Source organism: Trachemys scripta, chromosome 13 (assembly GCF_013100865.1).
Source record: "Trachemys scripta elegans isolate TJP31775 chromosome 13, CAS_Tse_1.0, whole genome shotgun sequence".
Classification (NCBI taxonomy): domain Eukaryota; kingdom Metazoa; phylum Chordata; order Testudines; family Emydidae; genus Trachemys; species Trachemys scripta.
The window spans coordinates 31,487,224-31,497,704 of NC_048310.1; the positions used below are offsets into that span (position 1 = coordinate 31,487,224).

Genomic DNA, 10,481 nt, shown 5'->3' on the forward strand with positions numbered 1-10,481 from the left:
TTCTGTAAAAGCCAGTAGTTGGACTCAAGCTTACCATCCAGTTCTCAGGTGAGCAGATGGAGGGTGGGGGGAAATATTAAGCTTGCAATTTGGGTAATAATAGAAACACTGGCATTTTTAAAGCTCATGCAGCTGTCACTTAAACCTCTTTATTGTCAAATTCATTTGTCTCACCCCTGCCTCTATGTAGAACAGCAAAATACTCTCTGCAGGACAATGTTAAAAACTGGATTCTTATACAGATTTACTTTGCAAAACCACATACAGCGGTAATGCTGGTTGATTTCAGGTCATCATGCTTGTGTCACGAGTGATTCCCCAGGGGATGCTGCATCAGAGCCCTCATTACCAATGGAAAGAATGCCTGCAGGAACCTCAGGCTTTTTTGTGAGCCGGACTACAAGCTTCTGTAATGTAGTAAGAGTCAAATTCACCAGTGGCACATTTGGTTACAGCTTTTTGGAGTCAAAGTTTGCAGTGGATGTTTTACCACCCCTGCGGTTATCTGTGGAAGGATCATGTGTAGCCTTTCCTTTTTTCTTGGATTATAAACTCTTAACTGGAACGTTCTCAATCCAACCCTCAATCTGGCATTCCTTCTCCCAATTCCTCATCTGGGAACAAATTCATTTTCTCAATTGTCTCTTCCCTCTATAAATGAAGAGCAGTTGCTCTTGCTCTGAACTACTACTCACTGTTGGGCACACTCTAGCTACAGCTTATAAAAGAGCATCAGCACAGGCTGAATGTAAGTGGGCCACACCACTATGGAACACATTAGAACCAGATTTTCAGAAGAGCTAAGCACCCTTCAGTTTTCATCTGGCCACTTCATTTTAGGACCTGACTGGGAGCTGAGTGCTTTTGAAAATCTGGCCCTTAAAGTCAGACTAAATTTTGCATGTTGTTTGAGGGTTTTTTTTTTTTTTTTTTTTAAGTTTTAGTTTGCACTGTCAGGTAAGCGCCAACCTCAAAGAATTAAAAAGAAAATGTCTCCACCACAGATTGATCACCTTTCCCTTCTTTAGCGAGCGTGGTGTGAGTGTACTAGTAAAATGCTAAGAAAATTGGTAATGTGGGTTCAGAATGAACCTCAAAATTCCAGTTCTGAAAAAGAATGGAATTTAATTGTATCATCCCTGGACCTCCTATTGTTATTTCTGAAGGAAAAAATAGCATCCAGCCATATGAAGTAAACTATTATGTTTTTTTCCTGATTACATTTCTCTAAACTCCTTCTACCTCAATAAATTTCCATTATCTCACTGTTTTTCAGCAAGCAGCAGTTTGATAGGGCACTTAGTGTAAATCTCTTACTCAGAAGCTTGTAACCAATGTGTATAGGGTTGGCCTGCCAGTATTTTACAGAGATAACTATAGTGATCAGAAAGTAATTCTGTCCTCCTTGAAAGCACAAGCAGCATCAAGGGAGATGAACTCACACCCCAGTTCCAAGCACCCTGAACTTTGCTGAAATTCTGATCTATATCTAGACGTTGTGCCTGCTCCTTTCTCTAAAACATGCTGAACCAGATGCCTAGAACTGAACCTTAACCCTGAACCTTAGGGAAGTTCAGCTCCAGATCCAAATGTAAGCCTTGCAGCTAAGGCCAGTCTCCAACTAAAAGGTCTTCCTGACGGAGCATAGTAGTAATTCCACTCTGATATAGTTGCCCCAGATTGAAACTCTCTGAGAGAAAATGCATAGTACATTTACAGTACAGTACATTTTTCTTCCGATGGTAGAGTCACCGTTCTTTCAAAAGTGTTTATTTTCATTGTTGTTCTCTGAGGACAATAAGTCCATTCTACTGAACAGCAAGGAAAGTTACTTTAGACCTCTGAAATTGGATACCTTTTGTTTCACAGATTTCTGCAGAGTTCTACAGCTCTATGCCGCAGAGCTATGGAATTCAACACTGTGTTCCCTAAAGCTTATAATTGGGCTGCCTCAGACATGATACAAATAATCTCCAAGCCATTTGACCCCTATATTGTTATATGCGGTCAGGTAGGAGCAATGCAAGTTTCAGGTGACCCTATCATGTGACTGAGATCAGAGGTCAGCAACTCCTAACTGTTCAGCTGTCAGGGTAGCCCATTCATCACCATTGTTATGTAACTGACATGCTGACAAATAGACCTGGGTATAAAATTGTTCTCAGCATTCTACCTGATGGCCTTAAACCTTAATTGGTGGCTGTAAATTTTCACATGTTAACAGCTACTGTGACCAGACAAGTGCCTGGAGCGAAGGGAAGGATAAAATTAGGCCTATCATAATTTGTTAAATTGTTAATGTCATAATGGACTCCCACCTGGTTAAGTGGATAAATGCTTTCTCTTTACAAAGCTTCCCCTAACCCCACTGTATCATGTCAGGCATTTTTATCCTCACACCTTTCGATTTACCATGAAAATATAGTACAAGATCATTTATTTTAATGGCAGATGTTACAGTTTTGATACTTTCTAAGGAATTGATCCCACTCCGCCATCCATGACCAAAGATGAAGGACATTGTCCACCACCAAACTAAGTCTTTACTTAAAAGCAATACTTTTCATGTTCCTTACCAAGCAAATCAGTCTGTTTAGCAAATCAGATTTAGTTTTCTTTCTATGACATCTTAAAATAAAAATGATAAAAGATTGTATGTTGTGATTGCAAGTTACATCAGCTGATTTACTCAGGTGAGATGCAAGGCCAAAAAACTGATTGCTGTCAGACATTTAAAAAGTCTAGATTTTTTTAAAGGGATGTAAATTTCAGTGTCCTGGCCAAATTTCAGCTTGGATAATTACATCTAGTTTATAGTAGTCTCTCTGCAGCTTCCGTTGGATATGATATGTTTTATTGTTACCGTGGGCCATTGTCAGGGTTGCTGTTTGCTGGTAAACATTTAGGGTAAAATCATGGGCCTGTTGAAGTCAATGGGAGTTTTGCCATTGAGTTCAATAGGGCCAGGATATCAAGCCTGATGCTTACCACCCCAGAAGTAGCTGAATTATACTGGCATGAGAGGCATTTTGTGTGTGTGTAATTATTGAGATTTACTCACCTGAGTAATCTGTACTCACATTAATATTCTCATATTTTTCTATAGTGTTGAGCACATAAATATATATAACTCGAGAGAAATGCATTCTCTGGTAGAATGCTCAGGATGAGGGTTCAGAATGAACTGGAAAAATCTTAAAAGTCAGTGGAACTATTCATCTGTCATAATTACTCAGGAGAGGAAAGATTTGAAGGCTCAGGACCTAGGCCACAATCCTGCAAGGGGAACTGTGTATATAGATGCCTGTGCTTGTGCAGAGCCCTGTTGAACTCAGTTGGACTCAGTGGTTCAACCATGAAGACCTCTTTGCATGGGCAGGACCCAACTTGGTAAGATCTCTGTGAATCTTCATGCTGTCTAAAGAGAACATTATTATTCAGAACAGTGTACACGTTAGAAATGTTAAATCCTTTTTATCAAGGTTGACGCATGCACATGTCTTATTGGGGGATTATTCAGTATAACAACCCATTTCTTTGCAAATCTCTAATGATTCTACTGACATACTAATATTGCATATGAATGCTAGTTTGCCCATATTTTCATCTGGGCATCTACCCTGCCTCCACGTGTGCATGTGAAAAATTTCCTAAGGATGTACATTTACTTCTGCTTTAAAAATTCTAACACCTTTGCACACAGTGTTAAAATTTGCATCCTGAAAACTCAATAGAATAATTGGATTTTGCGTGTGAAAATTCAATTACTTTAAAAATTCTAAAACCTGTTGAAGTGAAAGTGCATATACAGCTGTGGAGACCTGCGGACTATGGCCAAATGTACATGTCTATGCAGTTTGGCATGTGCACAAGTGAATGCCATAAGCTGAAAATCAGCCCTAAAGAGACATCATCAGCTGGCTTTATTCAGCTACACCTCTACCCCGATATAACGCGACCCGATATAACACAAATTTGGATATTACACGGTAAAGCAGCGCTCCAGCGGATCAAAGCAAGTTCAATATAACGCGGTTTCACCTATAACGTGGTAAGATTTTTTGGCTCCCGAGGACAGCGTTATATCGGGGTAGAGGTGGAGTATAGCACTTAAGCATGTTGCTCTGGCCCTCAGAGTCTGATGTTCAGAGGTGCTGAGCACCTGCAGCTCCTATTGAATTAAAAAACAGGCCCTTGCAGTTTGGTGTCCTTTTGCTTGGAAACAGTCTTATTGACCTTTTACCTGTGCCACATATTAGACAATATCTCGAGCCCAGTGCCTCACTGACAGAGCACACTGTGGTGCCCAATATTTTCCATTTCTATGTGTGATAAAAGGGGTGGCTTTAGTGTTTCTAGAGAGAGCATAGAGATAATAACTAATAATAGGGCTTTCAATCTGAGCATCTTAAAGCAATTTTCAACATTAAGGATCCAGGTATAACTCTGTAGTTCTCTGGAGTGTTTAAGTAAATACCTACTGCTCTGGCAATGATGGATGGGGTGTATTAGTTCCTGTATAAAGCATAATGCCTCCAGGGATCCTGGAGTAAGCACCTCTAAAAGATGTAGTTTGTGTCCCCCTCAATTATCCCCTTTTGGCACTTACTGGTACGTGGTAGGGACAAGGCCATCACCATGCCCCCCATTTTGCCTAACCAACCCCTATCTGGTCCCCACCACTGTTTGCATGCCTGAGCAAAGCCAACTAAAAAGCCAACTACCTCCTGTGGGCTGGGAGGCAGGGAATAGACTCACTGTGCCCTCTCCCCATTCTAGTTACCCTGTGCAGGGTAAACCACTCTAAGAGCCTACACTTCTGTGGGGTAGATAAACATGTTACTAGAAGCCAAGAGTCATATCTCACAATTCCTTACTCTGATCACGAGACAACACTCCACAGTTGCATTAATCACATACTTCCATAGCACCCACATTTTTCTGCATGTGATCCTAGTCCGCATACTTGAACAGAAAAGTATTTGCCTGAAATAAGAGTATGTAAGAATATTGATACTTATTCCTTATTAGCTGCAAAACTTAGGGGAAAGAAAGAATACTGTTTTTAAAATCAATGGCTATCACATTACTGTAAAATCTATTGATTAAAAACACAAAGTATAATGTTAGTCATTTAGTCTGTGGAATGATGCAATACTGAAATAAATTTATCCTTTGACTTTTGCATTAACCTTTTATTGACTGCTTGCATACCCATAATTAACACACACTTTAGCTAAAGTGGTTAATTTTAGCATCATGATCAGTGTCCTCTAATGTAGCTGACACCCTGATCATCAAAATGTAAGTGCAACCCTAGAGATGATAACCAGGGAAATATCTGTTTTAGTGAATTTATACTTGCCCATAGTGAGATTAGCCACCATCTCGGTGAAACAAACAACTCTTATAAAAATGGTATATTATTGTTTAATTGAATTGTTATGAAAGGAAAATTAGTTAGTAATATTAATAAGCAAAAGAGATTTCCTATTGTATGCCCATAGCCAGGATCAAAACCAGTTGAATATGGTAGGAGAGAGGTAATGAGAATGTAGATCAGTGCACAGTGAATTGTAATCAACTGCTACTTCCAAATGGACATTGTAATTGAAACTGGGATGGTTTTGGTTGTATTGGTGAGGGTCTGGGGAAGGCGAGGCTTTGGAAATGTGGACACCTTCCACACGTTTATAGGTACTAGTCATTTATATTTTAAATTGTCCCTCTTCCTGTTTGGTGGATTTATATTACCAATGGGCTGGAGGGCCACTTTGGCGCTCAGCTGATGTGTTGGAAATATGCTGCAGCTGTTGGTCAGTCAGCCTTGTGTGAGCAGGATGTGAAAGAATCCAAGATTCAGTAGCTCTGCCTGGTCTAGGTAAAAGAGGGCTGTTCCTGCACCGGCATGTACCTATATAGTCCGTTCCCCCCTCCCCCCGCATCTCTTCCAGTCACCTGGGGGGAGGGGCGGGATAGATCCGCGTCCCCAGGGTGACCTGGTCTGCCGCTGCAGTCAAAAGCACCTCCTTGGCTCTCTAGCCCTTAAAGGGGCACACACCTTTTTGAACAAGCCAGATAACAGCCCCCCCGCCACTTAATGTGCAGCAAGGTCATTCAGCAGGGATCGCCTAGTTCAGCGTCTCACTCATCCTGTCTATGAACCCATGACATTCCCAGCCTGCTACATGCCATACATATTGTTCCAACTTACTCTCTTTTGAGGGGTTGACCTTTTTTGGTTACTCAAATTTCAACCACCAAATATAATCCTCAGCCTAAGCTTTTTACTCCCCACCAAGTTAGGGTGTTCCTAGGGTTTCCCCAACAGCACCTCCTCTGTTGTAGATCCTAACTCCTCCTGCCTCTGGGAGGAGACATCTTTATATACTAGGAGGAGTTAATGTGGCTTAGCAATAATTCCACTGTATATTTTTATGTGAGGTTCAATGCCTGTGGATACAGTGCTTCAGTTGAAGCTACCTGTGCCCCTATGCAGGTTGCTCAGGTCTGTCACTCTGTTACCGTATCAAAGACCAGACCTGGGACAATACCCTTTACAATTGTGCGGAAATGTATTAAAGTTAGGGCTAAAAATATTACTACCAAAAGGCTACTGACTCCTTTTCACATCAAAAAGGGGGTACACAATCAGATGGCCTAATTCAGTGTTGTGGATGCTACTTCATGTGATAACAGCGTCACCCAAGTTATTTATGGTACGGTGAGTGCTGCCAGCATCGTCTTTAACAGTGATTTTGAAGGACCTAATCCTGCCACCCTTTTACTTGTGTAATTCCCATATAAGTCAGTGGGGCCTGTACCAGGGCCGAAAACCCCGGCTGAAAATAGGTGATTTACATAACGTATATGTTTACCATTCGCAACTTCTCTCACTAGAAAAGTGACATTAAACTAGGTAGACTGAACAAGTAGAAGAAGTGATCAGAGTGCACTCATCCCCGACCTGCAGAGGAGCTCCAGACTGGGTAGATATGCTGTGGAAGGCCTGGAAATGATGGGATGCTGGCACTGGCCATTTCTCTCCCCTTTTCAGTCGCACTTCTGGCCTCAGACTTGTGAATCAGGAAGACTCTTGTGGATGGTCACTGACATCAGTCCCTCATGTAGAATACAATGTGGCTCAAGGTTCCCAAGTGCACGACTGTCATGTCATGAGGCATGTGCTCAGCAAACCATACCAGGTGGTGAGGTGACCTTTCAGACTGTCTCTGCTAGAGGAGCAATGGAGCAGTTTGCGCTGCCGCTCCTGGGCTGCCCAAATGACAGCAACTTTGGTAACTATTGCTATATTTAAAGTGACCGTGATGCCCAAAATTCAAATGTGAGGGAAAAGTTGGTAGGAAATGCATTACATAGGGAGGCTCTGAAGATTAGGAATATACACTACGGCTGCACAGCATTGAAAGGTGATGCGTGTTCCCTCCCAAAGAATTTAAAGTGATTGTTATTAATAAATTGACTTTTGCTAAAGCACATAATATGCCTGGCAATCTTTACTAGCAGAGCCTCTTGATGTGTCAGCTGTAATAATCTCTACACGGTTTAATTTATCCACTTTTAGATTGAAATGCTTACACTGGAATATCTTATACTACCCAGCAAATTGAGCATGTTATTTTGTGCCGAGACCGAAAATAAAGCAAGATTTTAAAAGCCTTACAGAGTTATGCTGTAATTAGTTTCAGCTTCTCTTGCATATTAATTTTCTCCTGTTTCTTTATATAATTTGGAAAATGTCTTCAGAACATGATGGCACAATCAGTTAAGTACCTCTCAGAACTCATACACTAAACTGCATTTGCTCTAACAACTGTTATAAAGCAGCCTGCAAAACAAATCCTCTGTTATTCTGTACAGTGCAGCTTATCAATGCAAACAGTTTAATATTTATGCTAAGAGGATTGTCACAAGTAGCTTCTGTTCCTTTAATTCTTGTTTTAAATAAATAATGAGAACATTTAAACACATTACTCTTCTCAGGGCCCTGAGGTCGGCTAATCTTATTATTTATGAAGTGATGTGCTACATAATAGTACTTAGTGCATGTTAACAGATGCTATTATCAGGGGCTGATGTGGAGAGCTGAAGATATATTGGAATGTTATGTGTTAATACTGTCCTTGTAATATAATGTACGATGGATTGAGTGCACAGGATGCCGCAATTAACCGCACACCAACATGGGTGTAAAGTTGAAGTATGTTTTCTCATGGGTATTACACTGCTATTAATAATTCCCAAGAGAAGAAGACATCTTTAATTTGGGAACATTCTCTTCCAGAAGGCCTCGAAAGGGGGCCAGAAAGTTGTGTGTTGTTCTTGTTCATTTTACAGAGCTGAAAAGACACCCGAGTGGTATAAAGCCACTTAAAAAAATAAATTTCATTTTATATTTTTTAAAAAATTAAAGACTTCTATTTACATTTTGCATACAAAATATGATTTTGCATAGTTCTTACTGGGGATAAAGCAGTTAATTTCTATCTATGTGATCTGATGTTTCTTGTAAAGAAATGAATTCATCTCCTGAACGTATGAAATAATTGTAATGGTACTTGGCACTTTTCATCATCATAGTGCTTTACAGACATTAGCTAATTAATCAGCAAATGGTAAATAAAAAAAAAAAGTAACTGAATTGTTACAAATTTTCTAATGCAGTGCAAATAAGTGGCAGCCTGTATTACAAACTAATCTTAAGAGATGTGACTGTTGCTACTCATAAAACTTTCCTGTGCTGGGCAGCAATTTAGCTGCATATTATAATTAGACTTCACTAGTATTGATGAATAATCCATTTAATAAAAAACACTGTAATTTAAAAGTTTTCTCTGGGGACTAACATACACTAACATCTTAATTTAATTTTATTGAAGTTTTGCCTACCTATTCATCAGTGGAAATTGTTATTAGCTTCCATTTGCATATATCTTTATACAATTTTCCCTTTTTACATTGCCTTTTTCAGAGCAAAGGAGGCTTATACACTGGTAAATCTCTAGAATCTACAAAGCCAATCCTGCTTCTGTAATATTGTTTAATCTATCCCCCGACCTTAATGCAGTAAATTCAGTTTAATCTTTATCAATAGTCAAGTAATACACTGAAAACCCACAAACATTTAAATCTGATAATAGTTTAATCACGTACTTTAAATAACAGCTGAGATAATGAAAAAATAATTCACCATAAAAAGGTACGCAAACTGAATTTTTTTTCTGATTGGCTTTCTAAGAAATCCCTCTAGATAACACAAAGCTTACAACAGAAAACACGTCCGCTTCTCTATAAGTGAACAACCCATTTTGTCCACAGATTTGTTATCTCTCTCACTCTTTGTTTGTTTATCTTAATGGACAAATATACCTTCCTGTGAGTTTGGTTTCTTGACATTCCTTCTCTTAAAAGTAATTGTTTGTTCATCTTTTTTTTTTTTTTCAGATGCCAATGCCAGCTTGCAATGAGTTTGCCAGAAGAGCAAAAGCCAAAGTGCCATCCCCTCTGGAAGGATGACGATCCCAGTATGCCTCTGCCATATGATCTTGAAGAAGTAATTGCTAACCTGCAAACTCTGCTTGAGAAAATGGAGCACTAGAAGATGTGCTCCCAGTTTAAAATGACCAGAGCTCCACTTTTCATCCTTTTAAAAGAAATGTAGTCAAAATGGAATAAATCTCTTAAATCATATGAGTTATTTTATGTCTTCTCTGAATGCAGATATATGCTTTTTACCCTTTTTATTCCCTTTGTAACTGGATTATGGTTCTTAGCTACTGTTTTAGTGATTGCCACAAAAAAAGAGGACTAAGCATCAAAATATGAGATCTTAAAAGTAAGGTTGTTTGTGATCTGTTTTGAAATAATATTCCAGAAAAGCCAGCAATTCCATCCTGGACTATACAGGACTATCCTGAATAAAAGAGTGCTCATTTTCTTTAATTTAAATTGTATTCTAAATTAAACTGGTTTACTTCCTGAAGTCATATAACCAAAACGTGTAATATTCATTGTTTGACATTGCTACTAAGAAGGGGATTATTCTATTTAAAATCATACTGAGGCCAACTCTACACTAGGTGCGCTTTGCCAGGATAGCTATACCAGTATACTGTACTGGGAAAGCGCTCCGACTGTAGATACAGCTCATAGCAGTTGTGTCCTTGCCAGTAGAGCTTATTCCAAGTCAAAATAATTATACCAACAGAAGTGCTGTTTTGCAGTATAACTGCATCTACATTAGGAACTTTTGCCAGCACAGGTATGTCAGTCAGGGATCACATCTCTTCACAGTCCTGGCCAATATAGCTATGCTGGCAAAAGTTTGTAGTGTAGACCTGCCCTGAGTACATGGTATATTCACTACATTTCTGGGACTGTTGCTCTGGCCATCAGCCACCCTTAAAAAACGGTAAGACCCCCTTAAAGAAGTAGCTATTGTACTTAAATTAGATTTGATT

At 39.5% G+C, this 10,481-nt stretch overlaps 1 protein-coding gene across 2 annotated transcripts in view; it reads left to right on the forward strand.

Moving 5' to 3' along the window:
• FTO (FTO alpha-ketoglutarate dependent dioxygenase) overlaps positions 1–9,711 on the forward strand; it is a 329,085-nt gene extending 319,374 nt beyond the window's left edge. Inside the window, exon 10 of one of the 2 annotated variants that reach the window (XM_034788562.1) lies at positions 9,466–9,526. Coding sequence is in view for 1 of the 2 variants with exons in the window: in XM_034788561.1 (XP_034644452.1) it covers positions 9,466–9,619 (154 nt within the window). In the remaining variant the exon portion in view is untranslated. Of the gene's footprint in view, positions 1–9,465 lie in introns of both variants that reach the window. The other variant, XM_034788561.1, reaches the window with a different exon arrangement.
• Positions 9,712–10,481: the final 770 nt, after the last annotated feature.